The sequence below is a fragment of the Schistocerca serialis genome, chromosome 10, assembly GCF_023864345.2.
Source record: "Schistocerca serialis cubense isolate TAMUIC-IGC-003099 chromosome 10, iqSchSeri2.2, whole genome shotgun sequence".
In the NCBI taxonomy this organism is placed as follows: Eukaryota; Metazoa; Arthropoda; class Insecta; order Orthoptera; family Acrididae; genus Schistocerca; species Schistocerca serialis.
The window spans coordinates 250,835,101-250,859,740 of NC_064647.1; the positions used below are offsets into that span (position 1 = coordinate 250,835,101).

The following is a 24,640-nucleotide window of genomic DNA, read 5'->3' on the forward strand; positions in this document are numbered from 1 at the left end:
TTGCCCGATCCGGACCCTCAACCGGTGTCTGACGGCGGCTGCCCGGACGCTGCCCATTCGTCAGAGTACTAGCCGGACATTACCCTGCTGTCACTGTCTCTTTGGTGGAAATGTGTTTATTTTACTGGAGAAAAGTATTATCTAAATTTCTCTTTTTTGTGCAAAAACAATTTAATAAAATAACACACATATACGAATCCTGGCAAGATGGGCACCACTTCACCAAAAATATCTGCATGTACCAACTGCGGCCCAGATCATAAGATATTGTAGTTTCAGAATAAGGTACCTGATGGCAAAGAAGATAGGGTCACCTCGGATTTCTCAAAGAAAAGAAGAGGCGAGAGGAAGGGTGTGTGTGTGTGTGTGTGTGTGTGTGTGTGTGTGTGTGTGTGTGTGTTTTTGTGGGTGGGGAGGGGCTGGGAGTGAGTGAAATGTGGGGCGGTTGGCAATCAAACTTTACAGACTAGTAAGCAACCAGTAGAACCACATGTATACAAACATCCAGTGACATATATAATGGAAACAGATCATAACATAATACAAGAAAAAGATGTAATGTGAAGGTAGAGGTGATAAAGAGGCTTTGCTAAATACAATAAATTTTTATAGACAGTTGCAATTGTTTCATCATATTGTTATTCTTTTATTTGCAAGTATATGCAGCCTAACTTTCATATACTTATTTTGATAAACTTCAATTATAATTTTCTTGCTTCTAATAATTTTAAATTTTCTTGCACTTTGCAAAATTATAAAATATCTCAGTTCTCCAATAAATATTCTTGAAATATACAATCTGTTATTTAATAATAGTTAGGCAAACAACTGATGGATAACTAGATTTTTTACACTGAGCAAAGACAACTGTTGAGTGCTGTTAAGGAACAAGTTTACTCCACATGCAGAGAGTGAGGAAGTAAGCAGACTTACGGTGTCACATCCTCAAACCGGTTTAGCGTGAAGTTAACAGAAAACAAGTTTTTTGTTATTCTGAGTACCCAACAACACTAGTAAGTGAGCCAGTGCAAATAGAATAGGTATAGTGAGAACTCACCCCTGCCCCAACCGTCTGGACAACTGATGTGGCGACATCAGCGACTGCCTGGCAATATTTGTTCCGCACGGTGGCAGCAACATCCTGCATGTCAAAGAAGATACACTTACAACAGCAAAACTGAGATGTGTGTATGTGTTAAAAGAAGGTTGACCTGAGAAAACTGTAAAATTATGAAGAGGCAGGTTAGATGGCCACCACATAGTACTTTTAGGGAGCGAAATCCTAAATACCACCGATATACACTCGAGAAAGTACAGTACATCCGAGATATGTGGTGTCTTCTCCATGAGCAACACACTGTGATTTTGCTGTTACCCTCTTGCCCGATCTTCCAATCACGTGAGGACTACAATTAATTTTCACAGCTTCAGCTGTTGCTCGTTGCTTTGAAAGAATCATCATTATCATTTTGTAGCTCTCCAAGTTCATTGGGTAAAGTATGCCATGGTGTTCACAGTTGGAGCTTAGATCAGTTCCGATTCATTTAGGAGGACTTTTGTAGTTTTTCATGAACGATTCTGGACATCAAAGATCCTGCAAAAAGCAGTGTTCAGAAGCAGATAAAAAATGGCGGCCCAGTGGCAATGTCTTTAATTCTAAACGTTCCTACACACCTACATCTGCACAGATACTCTGCAAGCCACCCTACAGCACGTGATGGAGAGTACTTTGTCTTTTCCCCTCCTATTCCACTCGCAAATAGAGCGAGTGAAAAATGACTGTCTGTATGCCTCTGTACGAGTCCTAATTTCCCGTACCCTGTCTTTGTGGTCCTTACGCACTATGTATGTTGGCGACAGTAGAATTGGTTACAGTCAGCTTCAAATGCCAGCTCTCTCAATTTTCTCAATAGTGTTTCACAAAAAGAACATCGCCTTTCCTCCACGGATTCCCATCCGAGTTCCTGAAGCATCTCCGTAACACGTGTAGTTCGAATCTACCGATAACAACTCCAGCAGCCTGCCTCTCAACTGCTTCAGTGTCTTCCTTCAATCAGACCTGGTACACATCCAAAACACTCGAGCAGTTCTCAAGAATAGGTACCATTTTGTCCTATATGAGGCCTCATTTACAGGTGTTATAGGTGAACCATACTTTCATAAAATTCTCCCAATAAGCCGAAGCTGACCAATTCCCTCCCCTACCACAGTCCTCACATGCTCGTTCCATCTCATATCACTCTGCAATGTTATGCCCAGATATTTAAACAACCTGGCGGTGTCAGGAGGACACTAATAATACTGTATCTGAACATTACCATTTTTCCGGGGGTGGTTTGAAAAGTTCTTAGAGTCACCATGAGAGGTCAGCACTAGTGCAACGCGTTGTTCACATTATATTCATTGGACTGCCTATAAACACGCGCCACGTCAGTGCTCTTGGAAGAGAACTGTGGCAGTGATGTAGCTCTGTTGTTCCCGCGTAGTGATTTGCAAAGATGGAAAAAAAATCGAGATTCGAGCAGTGATTAAGTACTTCATAAAGAAAGGTATGAAAGCAAAAGACATTCATGCCAATTTCCAGAATAAACCGGGGGACTCTACTCCTTCATATTCAACTGTTGCTAAGCGAACAAATGAATTTACAATGGCTTGGGAGAGCTTAGATGATGATCCGTGCAGTGGTTGGCCAAGATGTGTCACTGCTCCAGAAATCATTGCAAAAGTGCACAAAATTGTCATGGAGGATCGCCAATTGAAAGTGTGTGAGAAATTGCTCATGTTTGCCAGATGTCATCTGAAAGGGTATATCACATTTTACTGAAGAACTAGAAATGAAAAAATTATCCGCAAGATGGATTGCCGCGACTCTAGATGCTGCATCAAAAACACACGAGAATGAACATATCGGAACGAGGTTTGGCCCGTTTTAGAAGAAATAGACAAGATTTTTTGCGCCAGTTTGTGACCACAGATGAAACTTGGATGCACTACTATACCCCGGAGACAAAACAACGGTTAAAGCAGTGGAAACATGCCGACTATTCGCCACCAAAGAAAACAAAGACAATTATTTCAGCGGGAAAGGTCATGGCATCAGTGTTCTGGGGTGGGAAGGGGATTCTGTTTGTAGATTATCTCCACACTGGACACACAATTACTGGAGAATACTATGCTAACCTCATAAACAAATTGCAACAAAAGATATGTGAAAAAAGGCCAGGTTTAGCAAGGAAGTAAGTTATCTTCCATCAAGACTATGCGGGTCCACACATATGTGCCATCGCTATGGCAAAATCACATAAACTAAGGTACGAATTGTTGCCACACCCGCCTTATTCACCTGATATGACTCCATCAGACTTCCATCTCTTCCCAAAACTGAAAATTTTTCTTGGTGGACGAAGAGTCACTTCAACTAAAGAACTGATAGCCAGAGTTGACAACTATGTTGCAGGCCTGGAGGAAACTCATTTATGAGATAGGATCAAGGCACTGGAACGTCGATGGACCATGCGTATTAATCTACAAGGAGAATACATTGAAAAATTAAAAAAAGTTTCAGTGATTAAGTGCTTTTTTCTATTCCGTTCTGAGAACTTTTCAAATCACCCTCATATCTTGCTACTCATCCACATTAACTTACATTTTTCCACATTAGCTGGAAATTTTGTTTAAGTCATCTTGTATCTTCCTACAGTCACTCAACTTCGACACCTTACCTATAGGCCAACAGTGCAGAAGCAGTTGCAAATATGTAGCAAAAAATTACTGCTACCCCAAAATATGTGTCGAGCAGGTTTCACAACAGGCTGATGTCACATACACATCTCAACTTTCTGACTTGAGACCTTACAACTGAAATCTTGCAGTGTTTCACACGTTTAGGTACTTCCTCTGGCTAGTACACAAATGAGATTTAAGTACTGTGAATCATAGCTTGAAAAGACTGTGGGTGGAAAATCTGACACGACACTATATTTGATGAACATGCTCGGTTCCACCTTTCTGGCCCAACAAATAGCCGGAGTACTGGTCCACCGAAAACCTTCAAAACTGTGCATCAAATTCTTTTGTGTGATGAAGTAATTCGAGTTCAGTGTGTAGTTTCTGGCAATCAAATTATCTGCACAACAGTTTTCGAAACCACTGCCAACACGGACAAACGGTACTCTCAGTTAAGAGATCTTGAAAAGCAGTACTGCTTTCTCTAGCAAAACAGAGCTACGTGCCACACGGCTCATCAACTGTTTCTTCGTATTTGTGAAGCCTGCGCAGAAGAACACACACTGAGCAAAGTTTTGTGTATGCTTGACATATCTTCTTGTGCTTTTTATGTAAGGGGACACTTAAAAGTAAAAGTGCTTGAAAACAAACCTAAAATGACAGACCAACTGAGGGAAAACATACCAGAATGGTGATCATATCAGTAATACAGTTCTGCACGAAGAGGGTTCAATTTTGATTTCAAGAACACAAAAATGCATGAAGGTGCTATATGCCTATTTCCCCATGCTCCCACTTTCTACCAGTTGCTCTGATTGCATCACCAGTAAATCAAAGGCAGTGGCAGTGCAACATCTGAAATCAAACTGGGACTCGAACCCTGAGGTAATAGACGAGGTACTGGCGGAAGTTAATCTGTAGAGGCAGGTTGACCCGCATGCCTGGATGGCTCGGTCAGGAGAGCCACTGCCCACTAAAGGGAAAGGTTCTGAGTTTGGGTCCTGGTTCTGGCCCATTGTTTTAATCTGTCATGACATTTTCACATGTGTTTGTTTTTTATTTTTGCCCCCCCACCCAGTGGCCAGTGAACTTGGTAATGTTTCGCATTCACACATACAAAATTTCTCCTCTCCCTCCATTTCCGCCCAACTCCTTCCAACTCAGCCCCTCCCCCCCATGCATCACCTCCTCCTCCTCGTCCTCTCTGCCCATCCCATCCTCCCCCTCCCTATGTCCATTTCCTCTCACCCTTTCTCTGACCTTAAGCCTCATTTCTTGTTATTGCAAAAAAACGGAATTGGTAGCTGAATTCACTTAAAAAGAATGGGAGCTGTGAGCACCTGCTACTGCCCCACCATACAGCATGTTTGGATCCTCACACTCAATACTATTTTCTCTGGAACGAATCCACATATTCTGTCACATTCCTGGCTTAAGCCTCTATTAACAAATGCCCCCTCCATCCCCCCCAATTGGCAAAATTTCACTATTTATTCCATGATTTACAACATCTTATTAGTTTTGTATCTTAATATTTTCCCTCTTTTTAGTTTTCCCATCTCCTTATCTGCTTTCCTTCTAATTCTTATTTGCACGATTCATTCCACTTCTCAATCCCTTTCCTTTCACTCACTTTAGTTGCAAAGTGCTCAACTCTGACTTCCCGATCTTCCTGACGATGTGGGGGCATCTACGTCTCCCCTCATCCTAACAACAAGTGGATCCCCCTCAAACTGGGATCTAAACGACTCCTCACTCCTTTCCGATTTTCCCTGATCCGTCCTCCTTTCCTCGGTGACAGAGGGACAGACAGTTCTAAAATCTAGCTAAGTTTGTCAGAACTATTTGGATGTATGCCTCCTGAAGATGTGTACGTCTTATCCTATGTGACTGATGAGAACAACGAAGTGTACCGAAAACCAGACATCAGGGTCCTCACCTTGGCCTGCACGCCCCGGGTGCAGAGCTCAGGGGACGTCTGGCAGTACTCGTTCTCCACAGTGCCACGCACACACTGGGTACCCACACTCGTCACGGGCCGGACGTCCGTCTGCACGGACGTCTCGGGCATCTGTCGTGACGCCGTGGCACCGACGGCAGGTGCCGGCTTCACTATTTGGCGAATGAGAGTATCGCAGATGAACAAGTTACTCCTTGTATCCTGTGAAACAGAATCCGGATCACATGTTACTCAATAAAAATAACAATAATTAGTGTTATAAATTATAGAGTGCAGCAATCAGTCATCCTTTTTGGATTTTATTATGCAAATCCAGATTTCGGTTAGTAGCTAGCCGTTCTCAATGTGCTATTTTTTATTCTCAATGCATGGAAGTCCCTGTTGTTTGGGTGTCAGTCACAGTTCTTTCAAAGAACTGTGTGTTGTTATAATACAATATGTTTGTGTCTAAAATGTTTGCATATATTGTGTGGAACAAGCCTGTTCAAATAATTTTTGAATGACTGGTATAATTCTGCTTCAACTTGGACTGTACACAGCACCACAAAACAAGGTTGGAGTGTGACAATAGTACTACTCAAAGACAGGCAACTGTTCAGTTGATGTGAATTTTTGCTACAGTATAGTCAGGAGTCTAACTGATACCAACACACGGTGTTCTGGGCTGTGCTACTTGCACATATGATAATTCCTTTATTTTCTGACAGACGTCAATATTACCAAAAAATCTTAAGGATCTTCAGGTATCATGTTGTTTAATTGAGGGTATGATATTGGTCAACTGGATCACCTTCAACTTACTGCATGATTTTTATTAATTAGAACACAGTTAAGTCTCCCACAAGTCCAACCCCTTGCCCAAGTCGTGGGAAATGGGCAACGGCATGAAGCAGGGGATTGCCTGTAGGAGTTAGGTACAGTGGGGACTGTGTTTATCCCGGGACCACTATGGTAGCTGTGAAGGTTCTACAGGAACTCTGAAAAGTGACCTCTAATGTGGCTCTGGTGAAGCTACGATAAGCCAAGTAAGCCAGTAGTGGATTAAGATTTATACTTTCAAAAATAGAATAGGCCTCGATGACGAACTGGCTATAAACAAAGACTAAGATTTGGAATATTAAATATACAAACATTGACTGGAAAGGTGGAGGAGATGGTAGACATGATGGAAAGAAGGAAGTTAGACCTATTGGGGTTAGCTGAAACGAGATGGAAATGAGAAGGAAGGATAGAACTGAGGAAAGGCCACCGACTGTACTGGAGTGGAGTGGAAATGACGAGGGTAGGACAAATGGAGTGCGAATTGTAGTAAGGATGGATTAAAAGAGGAAGTGAAGAGAATAAGTGATAGGATGATGAAGATAAAATATCACTCAAGGGGACGACCATAGAGGCAATGCAAGCATATGTGCTGTAGGTGGGCTGCTCTTCTGAGGAGAAGCAAGAGTTTTAAGAGGAAATGGAGAAGCAACTGGGAAGGAAGAACGTGATAGTAATGGGGGATTTAAATGAGCATGTTGGGAGAGAAAGACAAGGCTGTGAAAGTGTGCTTGGACCAGAGGGTTGGGGCTGCCGAAATGCGGAAGATGAAAGACTATTGGAGTTCTGTCAAAGGAATGGCTTGCTGGTTGGGAACTCTTGGTTCAGGAAACGAGAGAGCTACACGATTAACTGGTACAGTTAAGACTTAAAGAGAAAGTCGATAGTTGACTACTTCCTGTAAAATAGTGAGATGAATAGAAACATCTCTGACATTACAGTAATACCATCAGAGGCCTTGGATAGCGACCACTGTTTGCCGGTAATGAACCTGAGAGAGACTAAGGATAATAAAGGGACAGAAAACCAGGAAAGATGTACAAGGGTAGGGAAGTTGAAGGAGGAAGAAAGCAGGCTACAGTACCTGCAAGTAGTAAAGGAAGGCATCCCAAAGGATGAACCAAAAATGGCAGAAGAGGAATGGGGCAGATTCGAGGGAACATTAGTAAGTGTGGTGGAAGCAATATCTGGTGCAATAATAAAACAAAGGATATAGTACAGAAGAAGAATAGAGCCATTAAGGTATGATTCCAGAACAGAACGGTAGACACAACAGAAGAGTATCAAGCAAGAAAGAAAGAAGCAAAAAGAGTGGTGGCAGAGGAGAGAAGGAAGTGGATGGAACAGTGGACCAGAATGATGGAGGAGGATAGTAAAGGATAAAAAGTATGAGGAAGAACGGTACGGCAGATTACGCCCAAACGGTGGACAAAAGCGGCCAAGATGTAGAGAATAAGTAGGAACTCAAGAATATGTGGAAGGAGTATTTTGAAGAACTTCTGAACCTGCATGGAGACCTGGATGAGGAGGGACAAGTTGAGGAGAAAAAAAGAGGAGGAACAGCAAATAGAAAAAGACCTTACACAGGGAGAAGTGGAAGAGGCATTGGGCAAGATGAAGGGAGGGAAGTCACGAGGTCTGGAGGAGCTAAGTGTAGAGATGGTGAGAGCAGCAGGAGATGTGGGGATACAATGGTTATATCGAGTAATGAATATTGTGTGGAGACAGAAGATGATCCCAGAAGACTGGAAGAAGGGAATAATTGTCCCAATCTTTAAGAAGGGAAATAGAAGAGTGTGCAAGAACTATCGGGGGATAACACTGATGAGTCACCGCGCAAAGATTTTTTGAGAAAATTTTGGAAGCACAAATTCAGGCAAAATTAGAAGGAGAGATGAGAGAAGAGCAACATGGCTTCTGGTGGATCTAATTTTTGCTGGAAGACAACTGAAGGAACAGCATTATGAATACGGGATAGATCTACTTATGACTTTCCTGGACATTGAAAAAGCATATGATAGTGTACATAGAAGCAAAGTGTGGAAAGCGGAAGTATGAGCTGTGTGAAAGTGGGAGGAGAGAGATCAGCTTGGATTGAACAGAAGAATGGCTTGAGGCAGGGAAGTGCATTTTCACCATTACTCTTCACTGTAGTGATGGATGATAGAATGAGTACAGTAGCACAAGTAATTGGTGAAGGAAAGATGAAATCTATGGTGTTTGCAGATGATCTGATGATTTGGGGGAATAAGGAGGAGGAAGTACTACAGCAGTTGGACGTATGGCAACAAACAGTACAAGAATGGGATGAAATGTAGTATAAGTGAGAATGAGATGATTACCACAACAAGAATGAAGGAGAGAGGAACAATTGGAATAACAATTGGTGGGGAACGATTGAGGAGAGTGGGAAGCCTGATACAGGAAGGTGTACAAAACTACAGAGAAATACACGGGTGGGGGATAAAAGAAGAAGCATTTCGGAATAGTGTCAGAGGCCTGATATGGAGCCCAAAACCTGGGTTATGAAAGGAAGAGAGAAAAGCAGAATACAAGCTAGTGAGATGAAATTCTTGAGGAAAAGTATTGGAGTGACAAAGATAGACAGGTTAAGAAATGAGAGGATCAGAGAGTTAATGAAGGTGGAACCATTACAGGAGGAGATAGGGAAATCAAGGCTGAGATGGTACGAGCACGTTAAGCGAATGGAGGAGAAGAAGATACCCAGGAGGATATACGAGATGAAACTGGAAAGAAAGAGACCAAGAGACAGAGGGCTGAAAGGAGTGGAGGAATGCATCCAGAAGAAAGGAGAGGACTGGACCGAGGTGAAGATGAAGAGATAGTGGCAAGACAGCAGAAGAACATCTACACCTACACGATTACTCTGCTACTCACAATAAAGTGCCTTCAAGCTGTCTCTCTACCGTTCCACTCTCGAACAGCATGCGGGAAAAACGAGCAGTTAAATTTTTCTGTGCGACCCTTGATTTCTCTGATTTTATCATGATGATAATTTCTCCTTATGTAGTTGGGTGCCAACAGAATGTTTTCGAAATAGGAGAAGAAAACTGGTGATTGAAATTTCATGAGAAGATCCCATTGCAATGAAAAACGCCTTTGTTTTAATGATTGCCACTCCAATTCATGTATCGTGTCTGTGGCACTATCTCCCCTGTTTCACGATAATACAACACTAACTGCCCTTCTTTGTACTTTTCCGATGTCATCCGTCAGTCCCACCTGATGCAGATCCCACACCGCACAGCAATACTCCAGAACAGGGTGCACAAGTTTGGTGTAAGCAGTCTCTTTAGTGCACCTGTTGCACCTTCTAAGTGTTCTGCCAATGTATCGCAGTCTTTGGTTTGCTCTACCCACAATACTATCTATGTCATGGTTCCAATTTAGGTTATTTGTAATTGTAAGCCCTGAGTATTTAGTTGAATTTACAGCCTTCAGATTTGTGTGACTTATCGCATAATCGAAATTTAGCTGATTTCTTTTAGTACTCATGTGAATAACTTCACATTTTTCCTTATTCAGGATCAATTGCCTCTTATCGCACCATACAGATATCTTATCTAAATCATTTTGATCATATGATGACTTTACGAGACGGTAAATGACAGCATCATCTGCAAAAAATTTAAGACAGCTACTCAGATTGTCTCCTATGTCATTAATATAGATCAGGAACAATAGAGGGCCTATAACACTTCCTTGGGGAACACCAGATATTACTTCTGTTTTACTTGATTTTCTGTCTATTACTATGAACTGTGAGCTTTATGACACGAAATCACAAATCCAGTCCCACAACTGAGGCATTACTCTATAGGCACGCAGTTTGATTAGAAGACACTTGTGAGTAACGGTGTCAAAAGCCTTCTGGAAATCTAAAAATATGGAATCAATTTGACATCCCCTGTCGACAGCACTTATTATGTCATGAGTATAAAGAGCTAGTTGTGTTTCACAAGAATGATATTTTCTGAAACCATGCTGACTATGTGTCAATAAATCGTTTTCTTCAAGGTACTTTATAATGTTCGAAAACAGTATGTTTCAAAACCCTACTGCAAACAGATGTTAGTGATATAGGCCTGTAATTCAGCAGATTACTCCTTCTTCCCTTTTTGGGTATTGGTGTGACTTGAGCAATTTTCCAGTCTTTAGGTACGGATCTTTCTGTGAGCGAGTGGCTGTATATAATTGCTAAATATGGAGCTATTTTATCAGCATACTCTGAGAGGAACCTGACTGGTATACAATCTGGACTGCAGGCTTTGCCTTTATTAAGTGATTTAAGCTGCTTCGTTACACCGAGGATATCTACTTCTATGTTTCTTATCTTGGCAGTTGTTCTTGATTGGAATTCAGCAATATTTACTTCGTCTTATTTGGTGAAGGAGTTTTGGAAAACCGTGTTTAATAACTCTGCTTTAGTGGCACTGTCATTAGTGACTTCACAGTTATTATCGCGCAATGAAGATATTGATTGCGTCTTACCACTGGTGTGCTTTATGTATGACCAGAATCTCTTTGGGTTTCCTGCCAGATTTCGAGACAGAATCTCGTTGTGGAAATTACTAAAAGCATCTTGCATTGAAGTACGTGCCATATTTCGAACTTCTGTAAAACTTTGCCATTCTTGGGGATTTTGCATTCTTTGAAATTCGGCATGCTTTTTTCGTTGCTTCTGCAACAACAATCTGACCCATTTTGTGTACTATGGGGGATCAGTACCCATCACTTATTAATTTATGTGGCATATATCTGTCAATTGCTCTCAATACTATCTCTTTGAAAACGATCCACAACTTTTCTACACTTACCTGATCAGATCGGAAGGAGTGAAGACTGTCTCTTAAAAAGGCGTTACGAGCATTTTTATCAGCTTTTTTCAATAGATATGCTTTGCGTTTCTTTGTGATGGTTGTAGGTGTTACGGTATTCAGCCTATCAGCAACTGTCTTGCGGTCGCTAATCCCTGTTTTCCTCACAATACACACTATTTGTCCAGGATTATTTGTTGCTAAAAGGTCAAGTATGCTTTCACAACCATTTATGCTTCGAGTGAGCTCATGAATTAATTGTTCAAAATAGTTTTCTGAGAAAGCATTCAGTACAATTTTGGATGACGTTTTATGCCTGCTGCCGACTTTAAATGTATAATTTTTCCAGCATATCGAGGGTAGATTAAAGTCATTACTTATTTGAAATGAGACTCAAGTTTTCTTTGAACTGTTCAGCAACTATATCTTCTGAGTCGAGGGGTTGGTAAAACGATCCAATCAATAGTTTAGTTCGATTGTCAAGTATAACCTCCACCCATACTATTTCACACGAAGTATCTAATTCAATTCTGCTACAAGGCAAGTTACTTCTGACAGCAATAAATACTCCACCACCAACTGTATTTAATCTATTTTTTCTGAACACTGTTGAATTGTTTGAAAAAAATTTGGCTGAACTTATTTCCGGCTTTAGCCAGCTTTCTGTACCTACAACTATTTGAGATCCAGTGCTTTCTATTAGGGCTTGAAGCTCTGGTTCTTTTCCAACACAGCTACGAGAATGTAAAACTACAATACCAATTGTTTCTACAACTGCCTTAATGTGTTTTAACCTGCCCGCTTTTAGACTGACGTCCCTTCTGTGGTTCCCTGAGACCATCTAACCTAAAAAAATCACCTAGTCCCTTCCACACAGCCTCCGCTACCCGTGTAGCCGCCTCCTGTGTGTGGCGGACACCTGACCTATTAAGTGGAACCTGGAAACCCACCACCTGATGGTGCAAGTCAAGGAATCTGCAGCCTACACAGTCACAGAACCGCCTGAGCCTCTGTTTCAGACGCTCCACTTGGCTCTGCACCAAATGACCACAGTCGGTTCTATCGATGATGCTGCAGATGGTGAGCTCCGCCTTAATCTCGGAAGCAAGACTGGCAGTCTTTAACATTTCCGCTAGCCACCCGAAACCAGAAGAATCTGCTCCGATCCAAAGTGACACACGTCATTGGTACCGACATGAGCCACCATCTGCAGTTGGCTGCACCATGTACTCTTCATGGCATCTGGAAGCACTCTTTCGACATCCGGAATGACTCCCCCCTCAGAATGCACATGGAGTGCACTCTGGCTTCCTTTCCCTCCTCGGCAGTTACGGCTTCCTTCCCCTCCTTGGCAGCCATGTTCCTAAGTGGTCCAATTACGTACCTAACGTCGGAGCTCCCAACTACCAGCAAACCCACCCTCCATGAATGCCCAGATCTTGCGGGCCGAGAAGCTTCCTCTGGAGCAGGGTGGACGACTCCATCCGGCTCAGAGACATCGTCAGCCACAGATAACGCCCGAAACCTGTTCGTCAAAAGAACTGGGGAGGCCCTACAATTGGCCCCTCGGATAGTTTTTCGCTGCCTTCCAGACTTTGGAATGATCTCCCACTCGACCATGGGTGAGAGGTCAACCTCAGTGCAGGCAGTACTCGGGGTGATCACAGCAGTGCACTGATCCGAGGTCACGTGGGAGATGCTCGACGTCCCTCGCATCCCCGCGTTTGAGCCCACACAGTGACGCCCCTCGGCAGCAGCCTCAAGCTGTGTGACGGAAGCCAAAGCGGCCTGGATCTGTGAGCGACGGGTTGCCAACTCGGCTCGCATCTGTACAAAACAGTCACAGTGACTATCTTTTATGCAGTCACTCCTGTTTGAAGCTCGTAAAAATATGCAACAAGCGAATGGTGTACTCGCCTTATTAGTAGCAGCAACAAGCGGTGCGCTCTCACTGACGGTCTAACCGACACCGAGCTGTTCTAACCAACCAAACAGAAGCCTGTACGATACAAAAGGAGAAGACTGGACCCAGGTGAAGACGAAGAGAGAGTGGCAAGGCAGAAGACGATGGAGAGGCTTACGTTCCAAACAGACCCAGCCAGTAGCTGGAAACTGTCCAAGATGACGATGATGATGAACATAGGTAAGTAACTCATCGAGTGTTTTCCGAGAAATTATTTACAGCTAGTATTTAATCTATGTTAACCAGACTGAAAAATTCTGGATATACTCTACGTTACAATCTGCTGCCCAGTGTCAGGGAAAAACTGAAGAAAAATTATCAAATGCTCAAATGCTATACCAAAGCTTTACAACCACTGCTCACAGAATGCTGCCAGGTGGCACTGCAGGCACATAACTCAGTAAGGGAGCATATTAAAAGAGCACAGACTAACAGGCAATCATTCTAGTGACGATAAGGGCCACAAATGGAGAAATTCACCGATTTTGTAAAAGGGCACTTTGTTAAGGACCGGTATCCGGGAATGATTATCTCGGAGACAAAGCCAGTCGGATGTTTGTCTGCTACTATTGTAAGTACCTACAGAAAGTGGTCAAAGGATAACTAAACCCCAAGTACGCAACAGTTGTCAGACGTTCGCACCCCATCACACAGTGTGGACGATGAAGGCTCGTACGCTCCGTAAAGTGGGACAGGTGGCGATCTGCAGCCGATCTGAGAACAGAATACAGTGCCGGTGCACACACGAGTGATTCGGAGCATACAATTCGGCACAATTGTCTAACGCGGGCTCCACAGCAGACAAACCCTACATGTTCCGATTTCGATCCGACGACACCGTTAATTACGGCCGCAGCGGGTGCCACACAATCGAGACCGAACAGTGGATCGATAGAGACTCGTCATCTGGTCAGACAAATTGCAGCTCTCGTTACACAGAGCTGACGACTGTCTCCAGATATGCCACCGTCCAGGTGAAGTGCTGCTCGAAATACGTACCAAGTTACAATGTAGGCCATTCGGGACAATACTGTGCTGAGGAGAAGGGAGGGTGAGCATTCACCTGGGCTTCGAATTGATTTGTGGTAGTAACCGTAGGCACCACGAAGCTGAGGCCGCACGAACATTACCGCCGAGCAGCCGCACCCCTTCACGCTCGACGGCTCCCCTGGCAGTGACAGCACCTTCTGGAAGGCCGACGGTGTGTGCCCCAAGACTAGACAATCGCTACAGAAGTTCGAGGAGCAAAATAGTGAACTCACGCCGTGATGTCTCGGACACCAAATTTGTCTAATCTGACCCTGACAGAACACATCTGGGTCCAGCTTTGCGTGCACAAACCACCATCCTGTTATTTACAGGCATTGCGTAACATGAGTAGATATCTGGTGCCACCTACCAAAGACTTGTAAAGTCTGTTCCATGTACGACTGCTGCTATATGACCGACATCTTATCAAGTAGAAGGTCACAATGTTTCGGCTCTTTAATGTAATGTCGAGAAGATAGTGGCGACACGTGTACGACTATTGGCGGCAGCATGGTCGTCACTATTGAAGGGTGACAGTTTTTGAGTTCATGTGTGATTCTGGAGGTAGTCAGAATGGGAGAGCACTTAAAATCTGAAATGTATAATGATGCTGAAGAGTAAATGTAATTTTACAAACATTTTACCACAAAGGTTCGATGTGTTTAAAGATTGAAGAAACCGACAGGTAACCTGTCACCGTACATTTCTGCAGCGCATAAAGACGAGTGAGACGGATCCTGAAGTTTTTTTACTTCTGGTAAAGGGTATCCATTTTAAGTCAGTGCCGTATGACCGAATAGCATTCTTCACGTAAGACACAGTCTCACTGAGCAGTATATCTAAAAATTTGTACGTTATTGATATCTGCATGTGCAGTACAGAAGTTTCAGTTGTAGCTCAGTGGGTAAGTGTCACACTAAAAATTTTGAAGCTCTGAGATTTGATCCCACTTCTGTCCAAATATTTTTCGGTCATTCAACATTTCATTTGTCTCTAGCAACGAGTCGCATATGTGGAAAATGCGAATTCGTACCGAGGTTTGGTGTCCGGTTGAAATGTACGATGCCGTGTAACTGGTAGGTTAAATCGGTTCGAAGGTTGGAGGATGGCAACAACGTGTACTTGTACTGCCTCCTCCAGTACAACAATTTAGTAACCCTAACTTGATCTGGATGTACCTGATGGTGTAATAGAGTTTTATTACTAGTATTTTTGAATCACCCAGGGACGAGCAGGTTGCAGCGAGACGGAAATATTAAGCTCGGCAAGTCCTCGATGCTGTTCTGGATGGGCACACTTGCCACATCTGGGTTTCACACTGCCCCATCCCTCCCACTGTCTTCGACAACATGGAACACCTTACTCTACACACAAAAGGCTTCAAAAACAAAAAGACACCAGTCACGCAACCGACCAAAGTCGAGTCAAAACAGCTGCACCACTGTGTAACGTGCACGACATCCTCGTGCAAAGGTTGCCTTAGTGGGGATATGAAATTTCCGTGTTGGCACCTGTCTACAAATTTCAGGTTATGTGATTCACAGTCTATTACGATTGGATTAATTGGTTGCTTTATATGTTGATCATGTTCTGGCACCACTTTTGTTGCGTTATGTCTATTAATATTTATAGCTATTCATTTCATTGTTTGCTACTCCAGATCACTTAGGATTGGTTACTGTCCAATTTTCTACACCAATTAGCTAGTCACATGTGCTGTAGATGAGTCCCCTTATTTCTTTTGAAATGATGAGGAATGAGTCTTTCTACAGGCTATACAAGATCTGTTCAAAAAAATTCCGGAACTTTGCCCACAAAATTTTTCTATGCTTACTTTTTGTTATCGTGCATGGTCTCCTTCAAAGTACTCTCCTCCACAAATGATACACCACTCCCAACGCAATTTCCACTTCTGGAAGCAGTCACCGCACACCCCTAACTGCACGCTGTCTGCAAATTTTCTTTTATCTCATCTACTGTTGCAAATCTTTGTCCTTTCAATGGGGTTTTCCACTGTGTGTGTGTGTGTGTGTGTGTGTGTGTGGGGGGGGGGGGGGGGGGGGGGAGGGGGGGGGGGGGACCGCAGGGGCCAGGTCTGAAGGGTATGGAGGATGAGGCAGCACAGTGATTTTGTTTTTGAATTCATGATGAACTAATCCTTCATAGTCAAAGAAAACTATCAGCATGGCTTTGATATTTGATCTGACCTGACAAACTTTTTTGTCTTGGGTAACCTTTCCTGACTCATTGTGAAAATTGAACCTCGGTCTCAACATCATAACTGACGACTCATGACTCACTGTCAGTTATGATTCTCTTAAGGAACATCTTGTTCTGATTTGCGCAATCTGTAAGCTCTTAACACAGTGCGATGAGAATGTCTTTCTGGTCTTGAGCCGTGGGACAATCTTGGCAGCAACGCAATGCATTCCAAGTTACTGTGTCAGAATTTCATGACATGATCAAACTGGAGTGTTACAGTCTTTTTAAATCTCTTGGACATTTAAGTCTTTGATTGACACGTACAATTTCGTTTACAGTTCTGAAATGAGGGTCGTTGGTAGACATTGAAAGGCGGAGGGTCGTCTTTAACTTCTGTGCAGCCATTTTTAAAGCATGTGAACCATTTTTAATACCCAGTACAGCTTAAGCATTCATTACTTTAAGATTCCTGCATCATTTGGTGTGTCTCAGTAAGGTTTACTTGAGTTCCACACAAAATTTAATGAATTCGCATTGCTCCTCTGACTCTGTCATCTAGAAATTTGCAAACTGTGTGACACAATGTTCTACTCAATACTGCACTGAACGACGACTTACAAACACACAACAACGAAACTTCCAGCAGTTACACATTAAACACAGGCGTGTGCAGGGGTGTCTTTTACAGGTTACTAAATAGCTCACAGGCTTCAATTTAACACTGAACATTATTACTACTACTACTCATGTAACCAGTGATGTGCATGTTTTTCATTAAATTTTTGCCTTTGGAATAGAAGGTGGTTTACAGATGAATTGATTTCATGCTAGATTCAACATTTTGTTTGTTACCTGTAATGACATTTTTTTGTTTCTAAGAAAATGACTGCAGGATTTTTATGGCTGCATAATGAGCTCCTTTCTGGGCCACTGACAGCTTCTAATATTAGGCTGTGACTACTATTCATTGCGGATTACAATGGATCATTCTTGATGATCCTTTAGTCAATATACGTATAACGTTCAAACAGATAAAAGCTAAGACCTTGAAGATGTGCCTAGATGATATCTATAGCCAAATGTTACACATTATTTCTGACTGCTCGCTTTGGTATGACAAACTCTGAGTTACTCCAGAAAATTATGGTGCAAGACATTAATAAGTGGAAATAAGCTATATATGTCATTATGTCCATTTATTTCTTTCCAAACATAGCAGTTGTCCTAAAGAGTAAATATTGATGAACTTAGTTATTGGAGAAGCCCAGAATTACGTTTCTTTCATCAATGTGTACATTCATCGTCATCATCATCATCTTGGACAGCAGACTAAGATTAACTACTGCACTAATAAATGAGTTCCTCTGCACAACACTGAGAGTTCCATCAAACAAAGATGCTATGTTCCAGAAAATAGGTAGGTATCTATATTAGTTCATGTGGACATGTACCAGTCTTAATTAGTGCAAAAGACACAGTTCAAGTAAAAGGGAAATTTGCAATGAGTGTAGCTTCTGGTGAGACTGCCTACTGACCTGTAGAGTCTTCCAGACAGTTTGTATCTGCTGCTGCAAAGCCCGATCGCCTGTCGTCTTGTTGCCAACCGCTGCCCCGGACATCATGTCACCATTTCCATCTGTCAGCTGCCCCTGCAGTGATGAAAACTGAACTTTCTTATGCAAATCCATGTAACATAAATGTGGCTTACAGCTACCTGTAATGATGGAAGCACAGTTTATCAGACAATAGCTTTCAGAAACACAGGCCTCTTCTTCTTAGCAGAATGGAGAAATTAGTTGGAGAAGGTGTGGGCTAATGCCTGTATCAGTGGTGTCTGTTTTGGAAATTTCATATGGTGTGCTGGTACATTCTGAAAGGAAACAAAGGATGTTAATACGAAAGAGATGTGTATTAAGTTATGAAGCATCATCCAAATGGGAACTAATTACATGTGGTGTCCCAAAAGATTCTATCTTAGGGGGCCTTACTTTTCCTTGTGTATATAAATGATCTTGTATCAGTAACATTACCAGATGCCCAATTTCCTTGCAGGTGATGCAAATATTGCAACAAACAGCAAATCAATTATAGTCTTCGAAAAATTGGTTAATGAAATTTTTGTGGGCATCAATAAATGGTTCGTAGACGATTCTTTGTCATTAAACTTTGAAAAAAGACATTACTTGCAGTTCAGAATTTGCAATATACAAACACCTGCAAGATACAAAAAGCTGACAGTGTTAAATTCTTGGGATTACAACTTGATAATAATTCAATATGGAGAAGCATGCCACAGAACTGATGAAAGTGTATAAAGACATTTCTATTTGTAATGCAAATTCTGTCAGACATAGTGACATAAAAATAATAATAATAAAACTACCACAATATGCTTACTTTCAGTCCAAAATGTCATAGGGGATTATTTTTTGGAGTAACTCGTGAAGCCAAACTAAAGTTTCCTAGTCCAAAAATATGTAATAAGAATTATTTGTTGTGTAAACTCAAGAACATCCTGCAGAGGCCTGCTTATGGAACAAGGGATACTAAATGTTGCTTCCCAATATATTTATTCCTTAACGAAATGTGTCATTAAAAAGGTTTCTCTCTTACAATAAACACCTCAGTTCATGGAATCAATACTGGAAATAAAAATAACTTTCACAAAGATTAAGTCCTTACTTTGGCCCAGAATAGTGTCCATTACTCTGTAACACAATTTCAATAAATTGACAGTAGTCAAAAATACTTTAACTACTAATCAAGTTCAGTTTAAGAAGAGCCGCCTAAAGGATTTATTGATGGCCAGCTCCTACTTCACTGATAAATTTCTTAGTAGAACCAATTGATGTATATGTGTTACTAATAATATCAAAGAATGCAAGTATTAAGTACAATCTGGTGTCTGTACAAATTATGTACAGTAATGTTATCACTGTAAATAGGTGTTGTAAAATGATTTTTCTGCTTGGTGATGCACGGGTACATCCGAAAATAATTACCATACGCATTTCTTGTGTATCAAACAAGCCCAAGATTTTGTGACAAGTGTTATCACCTTTTAATTGAAAACATGGTTAAGATTTTTTAAACCTATTCCACAGCGACAAAGATAATTTCACTTGGGATCTGTGGAAGACACATTAGCATTTTCTTTCTAAATATTTCTCATGTATTTTTGTTTTCTGACATGTTCTCCATCCTGGACAACCACCTCACTATGGATCAACTGGAACCAAATAAGCTTCTAATCTAGTCTGTTCTCCCGATTAACGTAATACAAAGAGCCACAGAAAATCAGTTCTAACACAGTGCTAAATTGTTTCTGGGCCTGTATCCATACAACACATACTGATCACCTGTGTCCGAGGAAGGCATCCTAGAAGATTAGATGCATCTTTTCGTTACACCCTATGCCATCTATTTTACATTCTCTGCTGGATAAAAACTTTATACTTTTCCAGGAATTGCAATAATCAGCCTACAGATTTTATGAATCTCTCTTAATCCAGCACAGAATTTACTGGTTCCGTCTACCATCCACTGGCCTCACTACATGCCCCACTAACATACTCGCTGTGTGTGCGTGTGTTTTACATAACGCGATCTACACTATGTGAATCACTAAAGATATGCACACTACATTACCACTAAACTATCTAACCTTATCAGTTGTCACACATGCAATAGCTTCTCTAGAAGACTGTTGTGGGTTTGTAAGTGATACTATTTCAGAATATAAGTCTTACACAGTCACACTTTATTTATAATATCACAACTGATTTCATGGCTATGGCTAAAACTTCATTGTTAAGAGCTACTGCGTAAAAAAAGGACACAAAATGGGCAACTCAGTTTAACAGAAATATACACAACTGTAAAAAAAATAATTTAATTGACGTATTTATATCACCATCATATAGTGTAAACAAAACAAATTAAGGTAAAAATTTCATCTGGAAACGTGAGACAGTAGGCATAGCATTACATGTCTTCCAAAAATTAAAAAAATGAACAGAAACAGAAGGAAATTCTTCACATAAATTATCTCTAATCACTGGGATAAGGGGCACACACCCAACAACAACAGAAAGAACATGAAAATGTTGCTGCACACAGCAGAATGTGGCCTCCCAATGACAGCTACCAAGTAACAATCGACTGATTAGCAAATGACACATAAAGATGTCAGACCTTTGTACATCTACCTTGAAGCATAATACTTAAAACATTTACCAGTTTTAGGAAACATCAATTTTAAAACTTGAAAAAGCAATAACAAAACATTGATTCTTCACGAGCAGAAGTTTCAATATGAACTCAAAACATTATCTAGAACGACAAACTGCATAGTAATAGAGGAAAGTATATAGGACACCTCCTATGCTAACCTCTTCATCTCACATATTAAAGTAACACAATCAACAAAAAATGTAGGGTCTAGTGTAGCAGGGGATACAACCCGGCGGCTTTGGACAATGACGTCACAAGTCGCCAGAGAGCAGTTTACCATTTTCACTTTTGCTGTTATGTTTCAGTTTCGTTTTTTTACTGATTGCTTAATAAAGTGGATCTGTTTATTCTATCTCGTGAGATTTTTTTTAAAAAAGCCAAAAAACACTTATCAGCTACTGAAGGGAGCTACAACACTAAGAAGAATTGCTTCTCGATTGGCGACTTGTGACGTCATTGTCCAAAGCCGACGGGTTGTATCCCCTGCTACACTAGTCCCAAAATGTACGTACCATAAGTGACATCCAATGACACGAAAACTTATTAAATAAACATTCACCTCACAGAAAGCTTAAAAGAATGCACTATTGTTTGCTTCATGTGATCTAATCACTAAGTAAATCATTTTTTTCCATGTATTTCAAATGTTATACAACTTGAGCATTATTGTACCACTACACTATAGAATGTGTTACTGCCACATTCATTTACGTTCTTAGAAATAGTCTGGTGAATGAGTCTTACAAAGTGTTGTTAACAGTCTGCTAAAATAGGTGACAAATATTTTACTGTGTAACAGCAGATGTGTAACATTTTAATGTTTCTTGTAATGAAGTAGGTGATTAAAACACAAAGTATTCCTTATATTTGCCCATTACAGATCCACTATTAGGCCTACATGATGAAATGTTTGCATATTTGATGCCATATTGCCAATATTGTTACACATCAATTCCCTAATATTTGTTTCGAAGCACTCTGTAATGTCATGTTTGAGACATCTACCAGTATGTTGACAAATCGAACAGTCTTTCGTAAGAAAAGTAAACAGACGTGCCAATAAATCACACTAAGAGCAGCAGCTGAGACTGTTGCCTGAAGTTCATACTATACACAGTATATTAATCACCACAGTTTATTGCTTGACATGGATGGAAGGCAGTGATATGTACTATCAAACAACCACGAAAGATGGTGGGAACGAATGATATCACTGATTCAATTGAGAAAGCATGTGGCATTCTGGATCTGCAATGCTCGGGTTTGATGAAAATGTTTGCAGGCAGTGCTCTAGTTGTATCACACATTAAAAGCTGCTACAGAAATTTGTGATTTGTCTAACAGTAATGACTCTCACACAGAAATATGAAATCACTGCAAATATTTAAACCTATGTTGGCACACACCAAGAAAATATGTGTATAATGACTCCAATGCCAAAGACCCCATGTGACAACAATAACTGTTTTATAAATTAGCAATCTTAGAGACCATATACAAGTTTGTTTATTATTAATAACAATGCAACGTCTTTTCAAGGGCTGTCGGACAACATCTGTCACATCACCACGCTGTGTAACTACTGGTGGAACATGTTCAGTTTGACTATGAGAATTGAGTCATAATCTTATAAACAACTCGCTTTCTCCTATTAGTGAGCGATATTACAGAGACAAAACTAAACGGCAAACAAACCCAAATATGAAGAACCCTGTTTTCACACAGCACACTGCAACTTCGTTGTGACATTTCAAAACATGCCACATCTGATCGATGAAAACAATGGGTATGTGACTGACCCTAAATCAAATGTGGAAACAGAACGGCAATTCGCGTGTAAGAGATATAAACCGCTATTGTACAGCCGTCACTTCGTTAATATCGCTGTGTCGAATCTGTCAATAGAAAGGGTGTTTTTTCGTATGGTAAAATAATTTTCTTGTTGTAAAATAACGCTTTTCTGATTAATAAAGGAAGCCACAATACAAGAAACAGAAACGCGAAAAAAGAAAAAAAAAAAAACAAAAAACGCTGAAGCAAAGTTATACTCACTTCAATACAAGAATCAGCAGCTTGTATTTTCTTTTAACAGCTATTAATCGTTGACGCCAATGTGTAACAAAATTCTTGCAAAAGTCGGAAAAACTTGCTTCCAACGAAGCCTTGTGTATAATCTGTTTGCGACAGGACGGCACCTTCTAAACGAAGCTGAAGATCTCGCGTTGTTAACTTCTACGCGAGGTCTACATTAACGATTTATTAAATCGCGCAGAGAACGCCGTTACAGACCCATTAATGAACGTAATGTGGTTGCAAAGACCTCCCTTGACAACCGCCTCCTTAGCTCAGTGGCAGAGCACTGGTCTTGTAAACCAGGGGTCGGGAGTTCGATCCTCCCAGGGGGCTCGTCTATTACTTTTTGCTCGGCAAAATTATACTAAGATTCACAACCTGACACAGTACACACATTTGAAATGTCTGCGTAATCGCGGCTTACCGTTAATGAAGATAGCAAAGTACAGATTAGTTTTAAAAGTTATTTTCCAGATCCGCCCTCTTAACAAGGTCCCATGGTGTAACGGTTAGCACTCTGGACTTTGAATCCAGCGATCCGAGTTCAAATCTCGGTGGGACCTTAATAAATTTTTTCCCTTAGTTTTTTCACCGTGCAATACGGTTTCAGTTGTACGTTACATGTCGACTCCCAGTTGAATATGTCACATAGCAATTAATCAAAACGTTTCCGAGAATTACCGTTCCTGTGTCTCATCGACGGATATGCTGTGGCACATTATTCGTTGCTGTTGTGATTTGCTAACGAAACTACTTCATTCACAATCTGGAAAGAGGCAGAAGGCAAACATGTCAACGCTCCCTAGTATACCACTACGAGGACGACCTCTGGACGTGTTCCCCAGTGGCGCAATCGGTTAGCGCACGGTACTTATAATCAGTATACTGAGCTATGCCGGGGTTGTGAGTTCGAGCCTCACCTGGGGAATGATTTTATATCTGCATACAGCAATTGCATTGACGAAGACAATGCGTAATCGATAGTAAAAACATCGGCCAATGAAAGTACCTATCGGCATTTCCGACATCAAACCGTGAACTCTAAACCATTTCAGGGCCAATAATTTGGAGAACAATAAAACTCAAATAACTACAAACTTCCTAATCGCTACTAAAGAGTACATCTGCTATTGAAATTTCGTTAATACGGCGGGTATTATTTTCCTACGGTTAGCGCAAACGTTAAGTTTTCACCGCTACACGACTTGCATGTTTCGCCCACACACTACAACACGGCCAACAAATGCGAATGTGCTCATGGGGCTGAGGCGCAAGTTTTGAACACACAGAGACATTGAATAAGTCTAAATGAGAGAACGAACAGCAATAAGGAAGAGCAAATAAGGGAATTTGGTAGTACGTACTCAGAAATTTAGTCAGACATGGTGAAAAAAAAAAGCAAATACGTGGGCTAATATTTATGATCACATTAACATAATTCAATGAAACGGATTATCTAGACAAGCTGTGGAGTTCTACGAAACTAAATAAAACGAAAAGACAATAATAAGAAACGTAGCGGTTGCGAACGACCTGAAAGAAGCGAGGAAAACAAAACGGGGGATCCATGGTAAGATTAGATTAATTTTTCGTCCCAATTGATCAACAGTGAGAAGTTCCACAAGGATAGAAGACAGCAGAAATATTCGTAAAATTTACCACTGGACACGCACAGAAAACCACGCGCCTGTACTCTTCATGCCAAAACAACGAATGGGCATTATACTAGTCTAGAGATACATGCAGCTGAAAATTTTAGTCTTTAAATCAACAATGGTAGTTTAAGAAATCTGCCTG

At 41.2% G+C, this 24,640-nt stretch overlaps 1 protein-coding gene and 3 non-coding genes across 8 annotated transcripts in view; 3 read left to right on the forward strand and 1 right to left on the reverse strand.

The window, feature by feature from the left end:
- LOC126424866 (uncharacterized) overlaps window positions 1-23,912 on the reverse strand; it is a 436,545-nt gene extending 412,633 nt beyond the window's left edge. Inside the window, exons 1-4 of one of the 5 annotated variants that reach the window (XM_050087693.1) lie at window positions 23,525-23,912; window positions 18,073-18,186; window positions 5,666-5,887; window positions 1,058-1,141 (exon numbers count right to left, since the gene is read on the reverse strand). In XM_050087693.1, the coding sequence (XP_049943650.1) occupies window positions 1,058-1,141; window positions 5,666-5,887; window positions 18,073-18,159 (393 nt within the window). In that variant the 5' untranslated portion in view covers window positions 18,160-18,186; window positions 23,525-23,912. Of the gene's footprint in view, window positions 1-1,057; window positions 1,142-5,665; window positions 5,888-18,072; window positions 18,202-21,282; window positions 21,456-22,465; window positions 22,648-22,822; window positions 23,258-23,524 lie in introns of those variants that run through there. The other 4 variants (XM_050087692.1, XM_050087694.1, XM_050087690.1 and 1 more) reach the window with 4 other exon arrangements.
- Window positions 23,105-23,176, forward strand: Trnat-ugu (transfer RNA threonine (anticodon UGU)). Its single transcript has one exon. It is a non-coding gene; the product is annotated as a tRNA-Thr (tRNA).
- On the forward strand, window positions 23,335-23,406 carry Trnaq-uug (transfer RNA glutamine (anticodon UUG)). The gene has a single exon. It is a non-coding gene; the product is annotated as a tRNA-Gln (tRNA).
- Window positions 23,682-23,771, forward strand: Trnai-uau (transfer RNA isoleucine (anticodon UAU)). Its single transcript is given in 2 exon segments — window positions 23,682-23,719; window positions 23,736-23,771. It is a non-coding gene; the product is annotated as a tRNA-Ile (tRNA).
- Window positions 23,913-24,640: the final 728 nt, after the last annotated feature.